The sequence below is a fragment of the Heterostelium album genome, assembly GCF_000004825.1.
Source record: "Heterostelium album PN500 unplaced genomic scaffold PPL_scaffold1, whole genome shotgun sequence".
Taxonomy (NCBI): domain Eukaryota; phylum Evosea; class Eumycetozoa; order Acytosteliales; family Acytosteliaceae; genus Heterostelium; species Heterostelium album.
This window is the reverse complement of record NW_008805063.1, coordinates 418,977-437,455: the sequence shown is the minus strand read 5'-3', so window position 1 is coordinate 437,455 and position 18,479 is coordinate 418,977. Positions and strand designations below refer to the sequence as shown.

General features: G+C 32.9%; 6 protein-coding genes across 6 annotated transcripts; 1 reads left to right on the top strand and 5 right to left on the bottom strand.

Moving 5' to 3' along the window:
* Nucleotides 1-1,087: 1,087 nt before the first annotated feature.
* On the bottom strand, nucleotides 1,088-5,908 carry PPL_00257 (uncharacterized protein; the record flags this gene model as incomplete). The annotated part of the gene is made up of 6 exons (XM_020571295.1): nucleotides 1,088-1,134; nucleotides 1,474-2,381; nucleotides 2,598-3,586; nucleotides 3,656-3,940; nucleotides 4,049-5,365; nucleotides 5,423-5,908. 6 exons carry the CDS (start codon nucleotides 5,906-5,908, stop codon nucleotides 1,088-1,090), a joined length of 4,032 nt encoding a protein of 1,343 aa, XP_020438569.1.
* A 715-nt stretch (nucleotides 5,909-6,623) lies between these two features.
* On the bottom strand, nucleotides 6,624-8,134 carry PPL_00256 (LIM domain-containing protein; the record flags this gene model as incomplete). Its single annotated transcript, XM_020571294.1, has 2 exons — nucleotides 6,624-7,741; nucleotides 7,831-8,134. The coding sequence occupies 2 exons, from the start codon at nucleotides 8,132-8,134 to the stop codon at nucleotides 6,624-6,626; spliced, it is 1,422 nt and encodes a 473-aa protein (XP_020438568.1).
* A 1,486-nt stretch (nucleotides 8,135-9,620) lies between these two features.
* Nucleotides 9,621-11,460, bottom strand: PPL_00255 (uncharacterized protein; the record flags this gene model as incomplete). The annotated part of the gene is made up of 5 exons (XM_020571293.1): nucleotides 9,621-9,701; nucleotides 9,822-9,959; nucleotides 10,030-10,215; nucleotides 10,317-11,204; nucleotides 11,305-11,460. The coding sequence occupies 5 exons, from the start codon at nucleotides 11,458-11,460 to the stop codon at nucleotides 9,621-9,623; spliced, it is 1,449 nt and encodes a 482-aa protein (XP_020438567.1).
* Nucleotides 11,461-12,284: 824 nt separating this feature from the next.
* PPL_00254 (uncharacterized protein) lies at nucleotides 12,285-12,842 on the top strand (the record flags this gene model as incomplete). Its single annotated transcript, XM_020571292.1, has 1 exon — nucleotides 12,285-12,842. One exon carries the CDS (start codon nucleotides 12,285-12,287, stop codon nucleotides 12,840-12,842), a length of 558 nt encoding a protein of 185 aa, XP_020438566.1.
* Nucleotides 12,843-13,030: 188 nt separating this feature from the next.
* Nucleotides 13,031-16,117, bottom strand: PPL_00253 (uncharacterized protein; the record flags this gene model as incomplete). Its single annotated transcript, XM_020571291.1, has 6 exons — nucleotides 13,031-13,419; nucleotides 13,504-13,738; nucleotides 13,799-13,847; nucleotides 14,504-14,639; nucleotides 14,967-15,672; nucleotides 15,749-16,117. The coding sequence occupies 6 exons, from the start codon at nucleotides 16,115-16,117 to the stop codon at nucleotides 13,031-13,033; spliced, it is 1,884 nt and encodes a 627-aa protein (XP_020438565.1).
* Nucleotides 16,118-16,552: 435 nt separating this feature from the next.
* PPL_00252 (uncharacterized protein) lies at nucleotides 16,553-18,432 on the bottom strand (the record flags this gene model as incomplete). The annotated part of the gene is made up of 3 exons (XM_020571290.1): nucleotides 16,553-16,598; nucleotides 16,837-17,948; nucleotides 18,007-18,432. The coding sequence occupies 3 exons, from the start codon at nucleotides 18,430-18,432 to the stop codon at nucleotides 16,553-16,555; spliced, it is 1,584 nt and encodes a 527-aa protein (XP_020438564.1).
* Nucleotides 18,433-18,479: the final 47 nt, after the last annotated feature.

Genomic DNA, 18,479 nt, shown 5'->3' with positions numbered 1-18,479 from the left:
ATCAAAGATTCTCTATAGAGGTAGCAGGGAGAGTGGAAATTTAATGGAGTTGAGAAATATAATTAATGATTACGGGTAGGCAAAGTAGATTAATAAAAAAAAAAAAAAAAAAAACAAGTTATAAAAGTTTTATTTAAAATTGATTAAAAATCGAAGACATTAATAATGTGCACGATCAGCAGTCTGTCCAATAATATTAAAACTGTCAACAGAAAAAGAAAGTAGTGTGTGTTGATTGTAGTGCTAAGTGTATCGATTGTATCGTATTGTATTGCTGTGTGTTTTGATAATAAAGGTGAGCACTATCTATTGAAAACACCCACAATCACTCCCTCCAACATTGTTTTATATTTTTTAATTTTTTTAGTTAAGTTTGACACAAGGTTACTGTTGCGCTGTGTGGTCGTTGTAGTGAGAGATAAACATTTTAGGTGGGATTAATATTGGTGGGTATATAAACAAACGAACAATTTTGGTATTTCTGTGGTTCAGATTCTAAAATCTTAGAGTTTTTGATCAAAATTTTCTATTTTTTAACAATTTGTGCAAATTTCACCAACCAATCAGTTCCAATCCTTTATTTTTATGATTTAAAAAATTCACACGAGATTTGATTCACAAACGGTAGTTTTCTTGTCCAGAATTTGCAAAAAAAAACACAAAAAATATCGTGCGATCTGCCCATACAATATACTATAAATATAGTTGAAAAGTTGTTGAAGCCACCAAAATATATATGACCTTTTGCTTTTTTTTTTTGTTTTTGTTTTTTGTGATCGGTCACCATCATCATATCCTTTTTTCCAACCCTCAATAAATGTAAAAAGTGATCACTTTTTATCCAATGCGATATTTTTGTTTAATTTATCTATCTTTCGGCAGCCTGTGCAACTTGGTATGAAAGAAAGCAATGACAATCTATAAAATCAAAGCAAATCTTTGCTTGATAAAGTCGAATTGATTTCAAGGTGTTCATAAAACATGCAACCATGATTTAAAGAATACTGTTTAAAATGATCATTAATGTTTCTTTATAGATCTGCACCAACTAACATTAGCATGATTGCATTAAAGTCAAATGGAAATATTAATAGACAAAAAAACCTTTTACAGCGAGGTTAAAAATCAAAAACACTAGATAAAAAAAAAACTATTTTTAATTAATTAAACACCCTTTTTTAAACTCGGGTTGAACAAACTTTCATTTTAATTATTATAATCTCTATTATCATTAAAAACATTTATGTTTTCAAAGAGTCAAAGTAACATCAAACAACAATGATTTTCTTTAAACAACTAAACATCACTTCACTAGCACTAGATTGTAAAATACCACTTCAACCAACCATCACACAAATAAATTTACACCCTTTTTGATTCATTGTTGTTGTTTTGTTTTTGTTTTTTTCTATAAATCACAATTATATTTATTTTATTGTAATAGTTTTTGTTTGTTTGAATTTGTAGTGTTACTTATGGTATTATTATTGGTGTGTTTAATAGTGTTGCTGTTGTTGTTACTGATGAAGAATCTCGATGCCCCACCAATACCAAATCCAATCATTGCACTGGTGAGTAGTAATTCTGGTTTTTTGTGTTTAAAGTATAATACAGTGCTACATAGAGCAGCACCAAGTGCACCTGATACAACTGTATCTTTTATGAGTGACTCTGGTGGTTCATCTTGAAGAAGTAGAGGAATTTCAGTGGATTCTTCCGATTCGAGATCACCTGGTGTCGGTGTGTCGGTGATGCTCGGAATTGGGGTGACTGTTTTTGTTGTTGGTTTCATCAACAATTGTTTAACACCAATCCAACTGGTTCTTATGATTCCAGTCAATGCCATTGCACCAATGCCATACTTCAGACTTGCCTCTGAGATGTCTGACATATTGGTTGCACTGTTTCGCATCAACTGGAAGAAGAATGACGAGCAATAGGAGCTCAATCCAAATGCCATCGATTCTTTTAGTACACATACAATCGAATCACCGTGATAAACATTGCTATTGTTTGAATGTTCTCTTCTTTTAACTTGATTATTACTAGTTGTTTGTTGCTTGTTTGTTACTATTGGTATTGGTGTTACAGTAGAGGTTGGGTGATTATCACTTTCATCGACAACAAATTTCAAAGTTGGGTTTGTTGAGCTTGAGTTGTCTGGTGTGGTTGGATCAATTGTAATCGATTCAATAGTGGTAGTATCGAATTTGGGTGAATGTATCTCTCTGACACCGGTGGTGATCGTTGTTGTGATTGGTGATGTTTGAGTGGGTGTAGTGGCGGCGGCGGTGGTGGTTGGTGGCGATGATATCAATGAACTATCAATGAATTGTGTAGTGGTAGTAGTGGTAATAGTGGTCGATTGTACTGGAATCTGGCTGTTTCTTGGAGTGTAGTCGACGGACGTCAGTCCCGAGATGCCGGCTTCCATCTTTCTTATCTTGTTCTCCATTCGCATGAGCTGCATGACTTGGTCGCCAACATAGGCGTTATTCTCTGCGGTGATCTCAATGATCTGACCTTCCAGTCTGACAATCTTGTTTTGCATTTCATTCAACTTGTTCTTCTGGTAGCTAACCTCGTCATAGAGATACTTGTTGGGACTGCCATTATCAGTGGAAATAAGTTGTTGATCTTGCTGGCTGTCAATCGATGTCGTTGTCGTTGTGATTTGGTTGAGTTTCGAAGCGATTCCAGCTTTGGTTGTTTCCGCTTCTCTGAGGATGTAGTCACGTAGCGTCGATATGGTCTGATTGGAATTCTTCTTGCCAAGCTGCACGACCAATTCCAAACATTCGCCAAGTTGACGAATCTCTTGCTTCTCTTTTGCCAACATGTCTTTCATGGACATAACCTTGTTTTTCACACCTTCCAACACTGTTCTAATCTTGAGGTTACTCTCATTCCATGTGACGGGCTGCTCACCCGACGTGGACAGCGACGACGCATTCACCAGTCGGTTCATCTCCTTGGTGAGTCGCTCAATCTCTTTATCGGCCCAGCTAAGCCTGTTATTGGCAATGTTCAACTGATTCTGCAGATGATTACACTCCAATTCACTGGCTGCCAACTTCTTGATGGTCTCTTCCGTTTGTTGCAGAAGATTGCTGTTGGTGTCATTGGTCTGTTTGAATCTAATGACCAAATCAACATTGTCGAATTGAAGTCTATCGATTTGAGTGGTGAGCAGCTCCAACTTCTTGATGAGTGCATTCCGCTCGGATTCGGCATTCTTTATCTTGTCTTGCAGTTCCTCACGCTCGAATGTCATGACTTCGATGATCTCTTGCAACTGTGACACAGCAGACTCGCTCATCTCACGCATCTCCAAAACCAACTGGTTGAATCTGCTCATCAAGTCGTCACGGTCACGCTCCATATCCTCCAGTGTCTGAGACAACGTCTCCTTGTCGATAGTCAAATTATTGACCATGCTCGACAACATCGATTCTTTGCCTTCCATGGCACCCAAATCGGCAACCAACTGATCGATTCTCAAACACAACTTATCTCTTTCCTGTTCTACTTTTTCAATCTTTGAAGATAGATTTAAAAGTTCTTCTGAATTATTTTGTTTATCCTTCTAAAATGATGTTTATCATTTAATATTAATATTATTAAGTGTTTTAAATATTTAATTACAACAACTTACTAATAATTCAATATGTAACATTTCATTATGATATTTCCATTGACCCAATCTTGATTCCAAAGCAATGATTTGATTCTTATAGAATTCAACTTCTTTCTCAAGTTGCCTTGAATGTTGAGAGCTGTCCTCGGATGACAATGACGACGATGTTGACGACGATGATTTCGAATTTAAAAAGACAGTACTCGATACTTGTAACGCCATATCCAACAGATGTTTAGTTATATCTTCCAACTCTCTATCTCTCAATAGCATTTCTTTTCTTTCGTTTTCTAAATGTTGTTTCTACAATTATGAAATATATGTATGTATAAATATGTTGTTAGCATTTATCAAACCAACTCGATTATATTGTTTTGTTTTGTTTTGTTTGTTTGGCTTTGAACAACTTACCAAATGGATGAATTCATCTGAGAGCGAACTGTTACTATCGTTACGATATATCTTTGGACTGGATGGATATCGATCGTTTGAATCCAAACTTAGCTCCATATCATTAATCTTTTGTTGTAGTGATGCCAAAGAGTAGAGGATATCTTCCAACTCTTCCTTCATCGATTGATTCTCAATGAATATTCTATCGGCATTGTCTGAGCTTGATTTAGTTGATTGTTGTTGTGTTGTTGGTTGATGATTACTATGATTATTACTATTATGTTGTTTAAGTTGTTGCAGTGCTAATATGGCAGTTGCTGAGGTAGGTTGAACAACGAGTTCCTTTGACGCCAACTCGATCTTCTCCTTGAGATTCTGCTTGGCGTGAATGAAACAATCACGAAGTCTACGACGTTCCACTTCGGTCTTATCACGATACTCTTTCAACTCGCGTTCAATATCGGCGCGTTTCTCTATCATCTCATTGAGACGATCGCTATCAACTTCCTCGGCAGTGTCAACCTCCTCCTGAGTATCAACATCTTCCTCACTATCATCCTCCTCCTCCTCTTCATCATCCTCCTCTTCTTCTTCTTCTTCTTCTTCCTCTTCATCTTTTTGTGGAGTAGGTGGTGCAAATTTAGGTTGATATCTTATTATTTGTGGTTTGTTCATTGCCCATCTTCTAGGAGATGCTGTTGGATCCAGTTGTTGTTGTTGTTGTTGTGCAGGTGACGATGGTGCTACCTCTGAAGTGTTGACATGCATTCTATGACTGTTCAACTGTCTAAGATACTCTGTCGATTTATCTTGTCCAAAAGGATTATAGCTTGACATATCAAAGAATTTACTCTCGCCATTGTTTCCAGTTTCCTCCACACTATTCATGCTATTCACACTGTTGACTTCGTCATCTTCATCTTCTTCTTCCTCGTCATTTCTTTCAATATCCCTATCGTAGTATTCATCTTCATCTTGTTGTTGTCTAACCTTTGCAAGTTCAGCTTTACTCTTTCTTACAATTCCAACTTCTTCATCATCCTCCTCTTCTTCCTCTTCCTCCTCTCCCTCTTCACGTTCATCGTCACTCTGACTACTATCAGTATTATAACCACCATTATTACTATTACTATTATTATATCCCAAGATTGAATTACCACCTTTGTTATTTCCATGGTTGTAATAAACGAATAGCTCTCTGTCAGAATCATCGGAATCGTCGTCGGAATCGTCATCTTCTTCATCTCTCTCGTCGTCACTATCACTGCTACTACTCTCCGATTGATTGTCGTAAGAGTCAACAAAGTACGACGAACTATCTTTCTCGACTGGATGCTTTACAAAGTGAAATATCTGCTTTTTCGATTCAAAGCTTACTCTCGGTGTTCTTACACGTTCGCCGTGTGGTACGACACCATCTTCGTCGTCTTCATTGTCCTGACCGTCCAAACCACTGGGATCATGCTGTCCGTACTCCTTGTGGAAGTCTCTCACTGAGTAAGAGGGTCTGGCAGGTATTGCTGGATAGAACTCTTCCCTCTCCACCATATCCTCTTCTTCAGTCCAGTATTGTGATATATCCATATTCTCATCTGCAGCATTTACTTCTTCTTCTTCTTCTTCCTCTTCTTCCTCCTCTTCTTCATGGTCATAATCTTCATTATATTCTCTACCTTCCATCATATCATCGTCTTCGAATCCATGTTCCATATTCTCATCATTATTTTCATGATCATTATCATTATTTAAAGATTGTTCTTGTTCATCATGTACATCTTCATTATATTCATACATTGAACTATTCTTAATATTACTATTTTTATTTTTACTACTACTACTATTACTATTATTGTTATTACTATTACTATTTAAATACATTTTTTTAAATAATATATATTTAGAATATATATATCTTAAAGTATACTTTTATATAAAAGTAAAATATATATATTTATATCTTGAGATTTATTGTTTTTTATTTTTCGATAGAAATCGTACAAATACAGTTTGTGTGTGTGGTTTTGAATAAATAAATAAAATTATTTTATGAATTTAAAAAAATATATATATGAATATACAGAAATATCTATTTTTATAGATAAATAGTCGTCATACATATAGAATTAAATCTCAATTTTTTTTTTCAAAATGAGGATTTGCATGTTTTAAAAAAAATCAAAAAAAAAAAATCAAAAAATTCAATCAGAAAAAATATTGTTTTATTTATTTCAACCATCAACAACACCCAAAAATAAAATAAATCGTTCGAAACTTTTCAATGAAAATTAATGAAATAGTAATTCATTATTTTGTAAACTAACCAACTGCTATAAAGTAAAGTAATAGTTTAGAAATTTATTTGATTGATTATGATTTATATAATTTTGAAAAATAAATTCAAACTAAATTAATTTCCTTGACAAGTTATTCAGATCTGAGAAATAGATAGAAACTTATTAATATTCCTATTTACTTTATCATTTGAGATATAAACAAAAAAAAAAAAAAAGAATCAATAATTTTGATAGACATATATATTTGTTTAATTTATGATATGATATTTGTTTTTTTTTTTTTTTTGTTTAATTTATGTTTATTCTTGATCAGAGACTGAAGAATCAGAAGATTGGTCGTTGTTGACCTCTGGAGCAGATTCACTCTTCTCTTGAACAGCTTCCTCTGATGATGGTGTTTCTTCGACAGCAGCTGCTGGTTTCTCTTCTTCTTGTTGTTCTTCCTTTTCTTCATGTTGATCTACTTTTGGTTGTTCATCTTCTACTTTTTCTTGTTCTTGTTGTTCTGGCTCTGATGCTGCTGGTTCTTCATCGACAGCGGCTTGTTGATGCTCGTAGGAAGCCTCTGGGTTGAAAACTGGCTTGGGATCGTCGTCGACATACTTTTGCTCGGACAATCTCTTGAATTTCTCATACTCGGTCTCGGCTTGAGCTTGGCTGTCTTGTTCGATCTTGTCGACCGACGGCACGTAGTCCTCCTTCTTCTCGAGGTATGGGAATGGATTGTCGGTACGCTTGGTACGTCCGAATCCCTCGTCCAAATTACCCTTGAGAGCGAACAACTGTTTGAAATGTGGCTTGCAGTAGATGACACCGTCCAATTGGGCGAGTGTTCCCAAGTTGAGGATCACCTGACAGTGAGAGCACTTCAAGCAGGTCTTGTGGAAGATTCTACGGGCGTCGGTCTCCTCGAGTACGACCTTCTCAGTCAAATAGACAGTCTTGACACAGAGATGGCATTTCTCAGAGGAGGTGGCGCTGAATTTCTTGGCGACGTCTGGGTTCGACGATTGTTGAGTGTTCTTCTCTTGGGCGACTTTCTCGACTGGCACAAAAGTTGCTGGTGCAGAGACGGCTTGTGGAGTCCACTTGTCGCTCTTGGCGGCGTTTCCGGCCATGTCGTCAAAGTTACCCTTGGCGGCAAACAATTGCTTGAAATGTGGCTTACAGTAAAAGACACCGTTCATTGAGGCGTAGGTACCGAGATTCAATGTGACACTGCAGTGAGCGCACTTCAAACAGGCCTTGTGGAGAACCTTCTTGTCATCCTTATCCTCAACAACAGTCTTCTCAGTCAAATATACAGTCTTTGAACAGACAGCACACTTCTCCAAACTACCTGAAAACTTGGAAGAGATACCGGTTGGTGTATCTTTTTTTTCAGTTGTCTTTACTTCTTCTAATTTAATAAATGATGCTGGAAAAACAAAAAAAAAAGTGGAAGAAATGGAAAAATATTAATATTTTTTTATACAAAAAAAATGAATGGGTTTAAATAATAAATACCTGGAGTGGATGCAGCTGGATTTGCTTGTGGAGTCCATTTTTCGGAATGCTTTGACTTTCCGAAACCTTCGTCGTAATTACCCTTGGTGGCAAACAATTGCTTGAAATGTGGCTTGCAATACATGACACCGTTCATTGAGGCGTAGCTACCAAGAGACAATGTAATCTTACAGTGAGAACATTTCAAACACAACTTGTGGAATGTCTTTTTCTCTTCTTTGTCTTCGACGACGATCTTTTCAGTCAAATAGACAGTCTTTTGGCAAGCAGTGCATTTTTCAGATCCTCCTCCTAAATTAACCATTTTTAACTACTTATTTATTTATTTATTATTTATTACAAAAAAAAAATCTATACTTAAAATTTATATTAATAATTTATTATAAAAGAAAAAAAAAAGTAAGAATTTGAAGTTGATTAAATAAATGTATTGTTATATGATTTTGAATAATTATTGATTGAATTTGATTGATTGATTAATTATATTTATATTACAATGTAAAGAAAAAAAACTGATGAATAGAGTACAGAGATATTTATAGTTTTTTTTAATAATTTAAATTATAATTGGGTTTTGAAGATATAGCAGATATGAATGGCAGGCATACACCATATTATTTGATTTATTATAAAACAAATGTTTATGGTTATTATAGCCACTACTGTCACATCTTACTCATTACTCTTTTCACTACTCTAACATCTTTCACCACATTTTTTTTCTCTTCAAACACACTGATTATAATCAATTAACTTCATCAAACAAAATCACCACAACCACCTTTTTCAAATTGATTGCAATACAAAGTTAAACATTTAAACAAAAAAAAAAAATGAATTTTTATAATAATTAATGTGTTTGTTTAATCAATCCATCTACCACATTTAATTTTTCGTTAAAGAATTGATTAATGTTTGTGATTTTGATCTAATAATTTTTAAACCAAAAAAATTAAATAACAATAACATTGATTGAATGATTGTCGAGTTGATTGATTGATTGTTTATGTTATTGTTTCCATTCAATATTTCCATTTTTCCAATCGGAAATCCTGGATTTGTATTTTTTTTTTTCTATTCCGCCCTTTGCTTCACCTTCACTCCCTCTCTCATCCCGCTTCCATCTTTATCAAACATGAAATTCACCTTTCATCTTCAGTTCTCTCTCACTCCCTCTTATTTTTTTCTCTTCCTTCTAGATTTGTTAAAAATGCTAAAAAATACTCACTTGTTTTATATTTTAAAGATAATATTAATCTTCTTGATGTGAATACTGATACAGGTTGAAATGAATCGATACAAAAAAAATAGATAACAGTCAAATATAATCAACTATTATTGAATGTGTTTAAATGTACAACAAAAAGGTATTGAATTGAAATGAAATGAATGATTTTTATTTTATTAATAATAATAATGATAATGACTTTTTCAAAAAAAATTGAACAAAAAAAAAAAATTAAACCCAAAATAATTAAAAGAAAAAAAAAAACAAACCAAAAATAAAATTAATAACGATAGTATGTTTTTTTTTTTTGCAAATTTTTACATTATAAATAAATTGTGGACCCATCAAAACGAAATTGGGTCACCTATTGTAAAACGAAAAATAAATTTTCTAATCGCCCAATTATAAAATCATCTCTTTTTTATGATAAATTGGATTGTGAATGGGTTCGAATGAAAAATGAAAAAATGAATAAAAAACATATCTAATAATTTTTTGGTAAAGCAATAAAAAAAAGGGTGAAAAGTTGAAAAGTTGCAAGTTGAAACAAGGAACAGAAGTACTAGGTCCATGAACCTCTTTTTTCAACGTTGTCACAAGGAAAACGAATAAGTGTGTGCATTTCATTAAATTGTGAAAGTTTCTATTGTAATAAATATTGTTGTTGGGATGAGGGTACTTTATAGTATTTATATATTGTATTGCATTGTTTTTTTCATTTTTACTTTTACTTTGCAAGCATGAGGGAAAGGAAATCAACTACTTGAGCTCTTGCGGCAATAAGCGATGGTGGATCGATCGATGTCGATTGGATAAGGGTTCCACAGTGACCGGCTTCGTAGGTGGCGGCTTGAACAGTTCCTTCCAAGTTTGGTTCATTAACACTCAATAAATGCCATGGCTTAAAAAAATAAATTAATTAGTTTTGGTTGATTGATTGATCAAAGTACAATGTTATTGTTGTTACTTACATCCAAAAGACCATTGGTAAACATAATATTGCTACCTTGAATTTGTTGACCACCATAGTATGAGTTGGTCCAAGCGATATTTGGTGTCATTCCCTTGATGTCAAAGATCTCTTCACACCACTTGACTTGTTCTTCAACATTCAAAGTTGGTGGGAATACAGATGTACCTGGATAGGTAGTAGAGAACTGTATATATATAGATAAATTAATGTAATTGTAATTAGTTAGTTAGTTATTTTTTAAGAAATGAAACAATTTAGTTTTTTTTTTTTTTTTTTGATATTTACATAACCAAATTCGACACAAGTTTGCCATAACCAACTTCTGCTACCATCTTGATCCTTGCTGTTTGTCTTTCTCATTGAGTCGATGAATGACTTTAGGGAGTAGTCTTGACATCCAGTTTGACCACCGGCGACAATTTGTGCCCAGTTGTCGAGGAGGCTAGATGTTTGGGTGAGAGTTTGACAGGTGGTGTTCAATCCCCAGGTTGGTGGATTGTTCATTTGGTCGGCCGATCCCAATGCTTCGGTGAGAGTGTAGAGGAAGTAGTAGAGATCACGTGGATTCTCCAAGTTGGAGCACGAATTGAATGTCTTGGCGAGTTGGTCACGTCCAGACTTGGAGGTTGTCAATGCCATGATTTGGTTGGTGGCAGTCTGTGCGGCGGCAACACAGTCTGGTGCGGCAGAGTTGGAGAACTGCGAGTAGTAACCGGTGTAGTTGAGTTGAGCCAAAACCGGGCCGGATGGAGCGACCGATGCAACTACGAGTTGTGGATACTTCAAACGGAACCAGGCTGAGAGAGCACCAGAGTATGAGCAACCAAAAACGACGACTGGTGCCGACTCAAGTCCACGTTCGGCCTTGAACGAGGTGAGGAAGTTGGCGGCGTCGGCCAATGCTTGCTGACTGGTGAGATATCTGAGATTCGGAGTGGAAAAGTCGTTGGTTGGATTCGAGGCACCGTAGAATCTGTGCTCCAAAACAACATATAAAGCATTGAACTTGTCTGCCCAATTCCAGATTTGAACCTCTTGGAAGTTGAAGAATCCCATTGGAGCTTCACCAGCCAAGAAGAAAAAGATTGGACCTGTACCATCAAAGTAGTCGTCGATTACTTGATATTGTTGTTGGAATGTTTCATCGTTATTTGGATCAAAGTGATCTACCAACTAAAATAAAAATATAATAATATACACAATTTGATCAATCTATAGATTAGAAATCTTTATCATATAATTGATGATTGATTTAATGATTATAGATTCTTACTTGAGTGAACCAAAAAGTTTCATTTGACATTAATGGTGGTTGTGGTAAAAGTTGACGTTCCTTGGCAAATCTTCTTTTGTAGAGTGGTGTGTTGATGACAGCACTCACAGCTGCCAAATATACAATAAACAGTACTAATACACTGTTTCTAAACATTTCTAAATACCTATGTATATAATATATATAAAGATATATGAAATAAATTAATTTTTAAAAACTAAAAACACAATTGATCGTGTAATAGAACCAAAAAGAACACACAATCATTCTCCGCTTTTTTTCTTTTCTTCAAACTTTTCAAATGATCAAGATTTTTTAATGAAAAAATTAAAAAAATGAAAAATATCCTATACATTTGGTTTTTGGATGAATACATTATTCATACTGTTAACACATTAAAAAAATAATGATAATAATATTTAGCATACATAATAATTTTTATTTTCGTTAAAAAAGTATATCTACTTTTTTTAGAGTATCTTTCAAATGTTAACAACTAATTTAATATTTTTGATCAGGCACCAGTTTGGTTTTGGGGATAATCAAAAAAGAGGAAAAAAGAAACCAGTTCGTTGAAGATGTGAAAGTTCACTTTTTCTTTTTTTCTTTTTTCTTTTTTTTTTATTCGTTTTTGGTAAACAAAACATGATTGGGTTTTAATGTCTTAAAGTCGATTCTCTTTGAAATTCAATCTTGATTGAATATATCACCTAATTCTTCTAATTCCAGTTTACAAAGGCTATGGATTTTATAGAGATTGTGATCTTCAAGGTACTCTACTAATCTCTGATGAACCAAACTCAAAGTCTATAGAAATAATTATTTGAATTAATTAAATTGAAATTAAATATATTATATTTTATAAGGACCTAAAAAACTATATAAACTCTTTGAATTCAAACTAATTATATAAATCAAAAACATTAAATATTTCCTAAATAAAAATATATTATTATATTTAATCAAATAATTTTAACAAAATGAATAATTACATTCAAGGTTTATTAGTTACACTCCTCTTTGTTGCCGTTGCCAGTGCCGATTGTGGTTACTATTGCTGTTGTGATTCCTTGGTATCAAGTATCACTGCCTTGCAAACCAGAGTTACCGCTTTGGAAAATGCTAAAGTCCAAACCATTACTGTTACCACCCCAAACCAAAACAATATCATCTCCAGTCAATCATGGACTGTTATTCCAGGTACCACCACTAATGTCCAAATCACCGTTCCAAGTAACTTGATCGTCCATGTCACCTCAACATCACATGCCGACTCCTTAGGAAATGGAAGTGAGTCCCTCGATATCACTGGATTCATCAACGGTTACATGATGACCCTTGGAAACCCTGCAACCGGTGCTCCAACAGGATTAGGTGTCACCAATACTTTGCAATGGACTACAACAGCTGCTCTCAACCAACAGTTCTTGAACCCTGGAAACTTTACATTTGATATCAGATCCAGATTAAGATATCCAACTGCCAACCCAGGAGAAGTAAACAATCCAGGTGCCGTCCTCATTATTGTTCCAGTTTAAAGAGTAGTAATTTAAAAAGGAGATAATTCCCATTAAAAATAAAATACTTTTATTTAGTAAATTAATATTATAATTTTTTATTTTTGTAAAGTTTTAAAAGTTGGATTCATCTTCCAAATAAAAAAAATATAGGAAAAAGATGGAATGTTTTGTTTTTTTTTTTTCTTTAATGATCTTCTTAATTATCTTTAATATTGTTGTCCTGCATCAAGGATTGGAGATCCTAATTGAATACCACCAACTCCATTAAATGTACGTGTGCCAGTACCTCCAATTGGGGAGGCAGTTGGTGCAGCAGTTCGAGAGTCGATACCATTGATGGTTCCTGGGTTAGTTGGTGCGAAAATCGTGGCCACTTGGGTTGGGTTCAAAGTTGGTCGAATGGTATACACACCGGTCAATGTTGCAATGGTGGCAATGGTTTGTGGAGTGGTAATGGCAGTGTAGGCAGCCAACTGCGATGTAGATTGAGCATATGGATTGGAAGCACCCCAGATACCAGAGAGAAGACCACCACCATGTCCAGGAGCTCGGAAACCACCAGAGAAACCATTTTCATCAAATGTTGTTTCACCACCTTAAAAATGTTGTTTTTTCAAAAACAATAAAATAATATTAAAAAATTATCTATATTTTTGTATTTCTATTGTATTATACTTACGACCACCTCCGAAAAGCCATTCCCAAATACCAAGACCGAAAATGGAATCAATTGCAATACCTGCCTCTGGTTCACCAGTCAAGGCAAGCTTTGAAACTGATTTTGGTAGCAAATTTTTAGATTTCATTATACTTAGCATTATTCTAAAGGTTTTAATCTTTTCTTGCATGATTTTGGCTTTCAAATCCCATCTCTCCTCTCTTAATTCTTCTGTTGAAAGTCGTTGTACGATTTGCTATTATAATTGTTAATTGATTCTATAAAATTTTAATTTTTTCTTTTTTTCTTGACATACCTCTTCATTCTGAATCCATTCTCCTTCTTCTGCTTCAGCATATACCACACTGCTTACAAATAATACTAGTGCAGAAACTACTAATATCTTAAATAGTAATTTCATTTTATTTTATATATTATCTAGCTATGTACTTTGTTATTATTAAAGAATAAATAAGTATTTTTAATGATCACAAAAAGGAATAGATAATAATGGTATTAAAAAATATTGAAGAGTGAATTTCATTATTAAAATAATGAATAATCATATTAATTATTTGATAGGGTCAATTATATTGTAAAGTAGATAGTAAGGTAAAGGTATTTTGTATTTTTTTTATGAGTATAGATAATAATAGTTATTTTTCATTGTATGATTGAATGATATCATTGTATTGTTGAGTAATAATTCATAGTTAAAACAACAACATTACTGTCAAAATGATCAAATATGAAAAAGCAGTTCAGTTGTTTTTGGGTTATTGAACACACACAACAGATTTTATTTGTTTTTTTTAGTTTTAATTTATAGTGTACAATGCAGTGGGGTGTGAATGATCAATATGAATTTATAATGAATGTGTGTTTGGTGGTTTGTGTTGTTCACAATGATAATTGTGTTTGTTTTTAATATTATACTAACTAGGTTTGTTGTTGTTGTTGTTTTTGGATTTAGATTCGTTATGGTATTGAAGTAGTAGTTTTATATATGTGTTGTTATTACTTAAGATTAACTAAATATTGATAGACTTGTTCATCTTTTTCATTCCAACTTATCTTTTTGATACCGTTTAGAATATTATCGATTGGTGTCAATTTGAATCTACAGTTGGTTAGTTGTTTCACTTTGGGAATTAGCTCTTTCAGTGTTGATAAAAGTAAATCGAAATCACTGGTTTGGGGGCATGAGTAGTGGATATTGATTTGCTTCAATGTGGTAGGGTGTATCCTTACGAGTGAATTGAGGAACTCAAGGTTGTCAAACGCCTGGTACTGGGTATCACTCTGAATGAAAATGGTGAACACTTCAATGCCGTGTCCGTTTCGATTCGGTGTCTCTCTGATGATGCTTCTAATAAAGTCGGTATAGTTGTAGCCGAATCCATAGAACTCTGTGACAATGATATTCTTGAGATTCGGCATCACCGGTGGGTAAATCAGATAGGCAAGACTCGAAACTGAGATACTATAGTCAAGATAGTTGAATCTCGAGATTTTTCGGTATTGCATACCGTTTGCTTCGGCGTAGTCGTACAGATATGCCTTGGAACCGTTGCTCTCTAGCGTAGAGTCTTTCTCATCCGATTGGATAAAGAATGTTTCGACTCTTGAGAGGAGATTGTCAACATATTTAATACCACGATCATATCTTAAATATTTGATTGAATCGTAGTCAAAGAATAATGGTGATTGCTTAATTAGACAAAATTCATTGCCTGCATTGAAATAGTTACTCCAAAGATAGTAGTTTTTATCAAGATGTTTCGATATGATCTTAAAGAATCGTTTGGATACCAAAGACAATGTTACTATTTCACTGCCATATAGTGGTGTTTGTAAAGTTTCATTGAAGTGGTATCTATCAGTACAATGAGTGTGTTTAACATTTAGTGTGAATGAAATTATCATTTCTAAAATTATATCTGAGAGTTGATGTTGTTGGTCTGTCAATGATATTGTTAAAGATGATAGTTGATTGTTATCATTAATGATATTACTATTACTATTGTTAACTTCATTATCGTTCTCATTTGCTAATTTATAAAGATATTCATAATTAAAATTAGATATCGATTCTATTTCTCCAAAATAACAAATTCTAAAATATGTATCTATTCTATGTTTTAGTTGATCGATATCAGATTGATTTAATTTATTAAACCATTCTTTAAACTATATATAAATTTGAATAATTTAGTTGTTAATTAAAATGTAAACTATAATATAAAATTATAATTATATTAATTACTCTTTTATCATTAATAATTCTATTGTAGATATCTTTTATTACAGGTCTATAGGTTGCACATTTAAATTTCATCATGTGATTGAACACATTTAGTGATCGTTCGTAGAATACCTCGACGATGAACTTGGTGTAGCCATTGTTATCTGTATAATGAATATATTTATCTACATAGAAATCTACAAAGAATTTAACACATTTCGATCTCATATAGTCATTATCAACATCTTCATCATCAACCCAATTGATAAATCTACGATAAAGTGTGTAGATTCTTATGAAATTTGATAATGAATTACGATCATCGAAAACCAAAGATTTTGAAACTAACTGTGATTCTTCATCAAAATTCTCTTTGTTATCTTCATACATTTTCTTTTATCACTATATTATTTGAATAGAATTATTAAAAATAGATCTTTTGACTTGAAATTGAATTAAATTTTGTAAATTTGTCTTGAAGTTCCGATTTGAAATGGTTAATTTAAATGGTTTTTATAAAACAACAATCAAAACTCCCTTATTTTGTTCCCAAAAGATTTAAAGATAAATTTATTCAATGTATTTAAATATTTATTAGATTGGTTTGTCAGTTAAAAATTTAGTTTGATTATAATATGTAGAACAATTAATAAGATTCTCTTACACATAAAAGTGTAAATTATCCACTAATTTCATTGTTTTTAGACTTTTTGGATTAGTTAAAAAGTATCAACTAATTATCAAATATCAATATATCGTCAATTAACAGATATAAATAAAGAGCAATTGTGAATTTGTAATATCAACGAATAGATTAAGACTAGTTTAGAAATTAAATAGTGAGCTTAAGCTAGTTATAAGATGTGTGATTCTAATAGAATTACAATCAATTTCCCTGGAGATGTTAAAGTTGGTCTTCAGATTTCCAATCAATAGATGTTTCTGCCTAGTACAAGAATCAATTCATACAATAACAGACAAACCAATCTAGTAAATTTTAATATATTAAATAAAAAATAACTTTAATTAAAAAAATTATAATCTTTTATTTAATATTGTATAGTTTAAATAATTTAATTTATTATATATTTCCTTGTAAAACCAAATACTGATAAACTTGTTCATCATTCTCATCTAGACATAGTTTTTTAATTCTTTGAAGAATGTCATGATATGAAGTCAAATCTAAATTATGATTTTTTGAATTAAGATAAATATCTGGGTTTTGTCTAATTTTGAATTTAATATTATGTTGTTTGATTTCTGTAATCAATTCTTTCAATGTTATTAGAAGAATTTGGTAGTCCTCATCATTGAAAAATGCATAGTGAAACTGTATCGATCTCAATGTCTTAGAGTGAAGCCTAACCAAAACAGGGAGAAAGTCAATGTTTTTAGCGGTTGTCTCCGTGAATATAAAGGTGAGATGTTCGATTCCATGTCCTTTCCTATTCGGTGTGTAATTGATCACATCAATTAGCAGCTTGCTTTGAATGTCTGAGTGTCTGTAGCGATCGGTTGCTATTATATTCTTGAGACTTGGCATTGAGGGTAGAGAAGCAAGGTAATATTTTATACTCTCTTTGATTACTCTACTCTCAAAGATAAAGTCATCCTCTAACGATTGGAAAAAGAATGTTTCAACTCTTGATAACAATCGATTGGCAGCGTCAATTCCATTGTCATATCTGATATGCTTGATCATTTGGTAGTCGAAAAAGAGAGGTGGTGATCTTATTAAACTGTATCCACTTTCCAGATTGATATTATCACCCCATTGAGTGTAGCTGTTATTGATTAGTTTAGAAATGATTTTAAAGAACTGTTTTGATACCAAAGACATTTCTATCGTAGATTGACCAATATTGTATGGTCTAATTCCTGTAATTTTGAATTGATATCGTTGTTCATGAGAATTATAATCATAGTAGAGAGTAAATGATATGATTTGATCGTACACTGTATCTGAGAATCTAGAATGACTAGAGTTGGGTATGATTAGAAGAGTAGGATCTTTTACTACTAGTTTGTGACTATCTATATTAGTTACAACAATTGGTGTACTATTCTTCTTTTTGTTGATGTTTTCATGTAATGCTTGATAATAGAAATCATCAGTTTGATGCACCACACCGAAATAACAAATTTGACGGTAAGTTGATATTCTGTAACGCAACTCATTTAGATCTGATTTTTCTACCTCGTTAAACCATGCATCGAACTATAGTTTTAATATGGTTAGAAAAATATGTTCTAATAGACATAGGTAAGTAACTTACTCTTTTATGATTAATAATATTTTCGTAGATATCTATTATCATAGGTTCATGATATTTACACTTTAAAAGCTTCATTTGCTCGAATACCTCGGTAGAGGGGTCAAACAATACGTCTACTATGAACTTTGAATAACTCTTTACATCGATGTAATGTAAAAGCTTATCACGATGAAAGTTGTTGAAAAAGACCACACACTTGTATCGAGTATTGATTTTAACTTTATCATCACCATCATTATAGACATCATCGATTATTCTATAATAGATATTATAAACTTTTATCATGGTCGATAATGAATAATAATTATTTAAGTCTAAACATTCTATAGATGAATTTGATAGTTTGATTGATTTACACGGCTGGCCTTGATTAACTTCTTGGTAATATATTCTCTTATTGGCTTTATCACCACTATCTATATTCATTATTTCTCTAACATAATATTTCTGGAATCTATCGCTATTATCAAAAA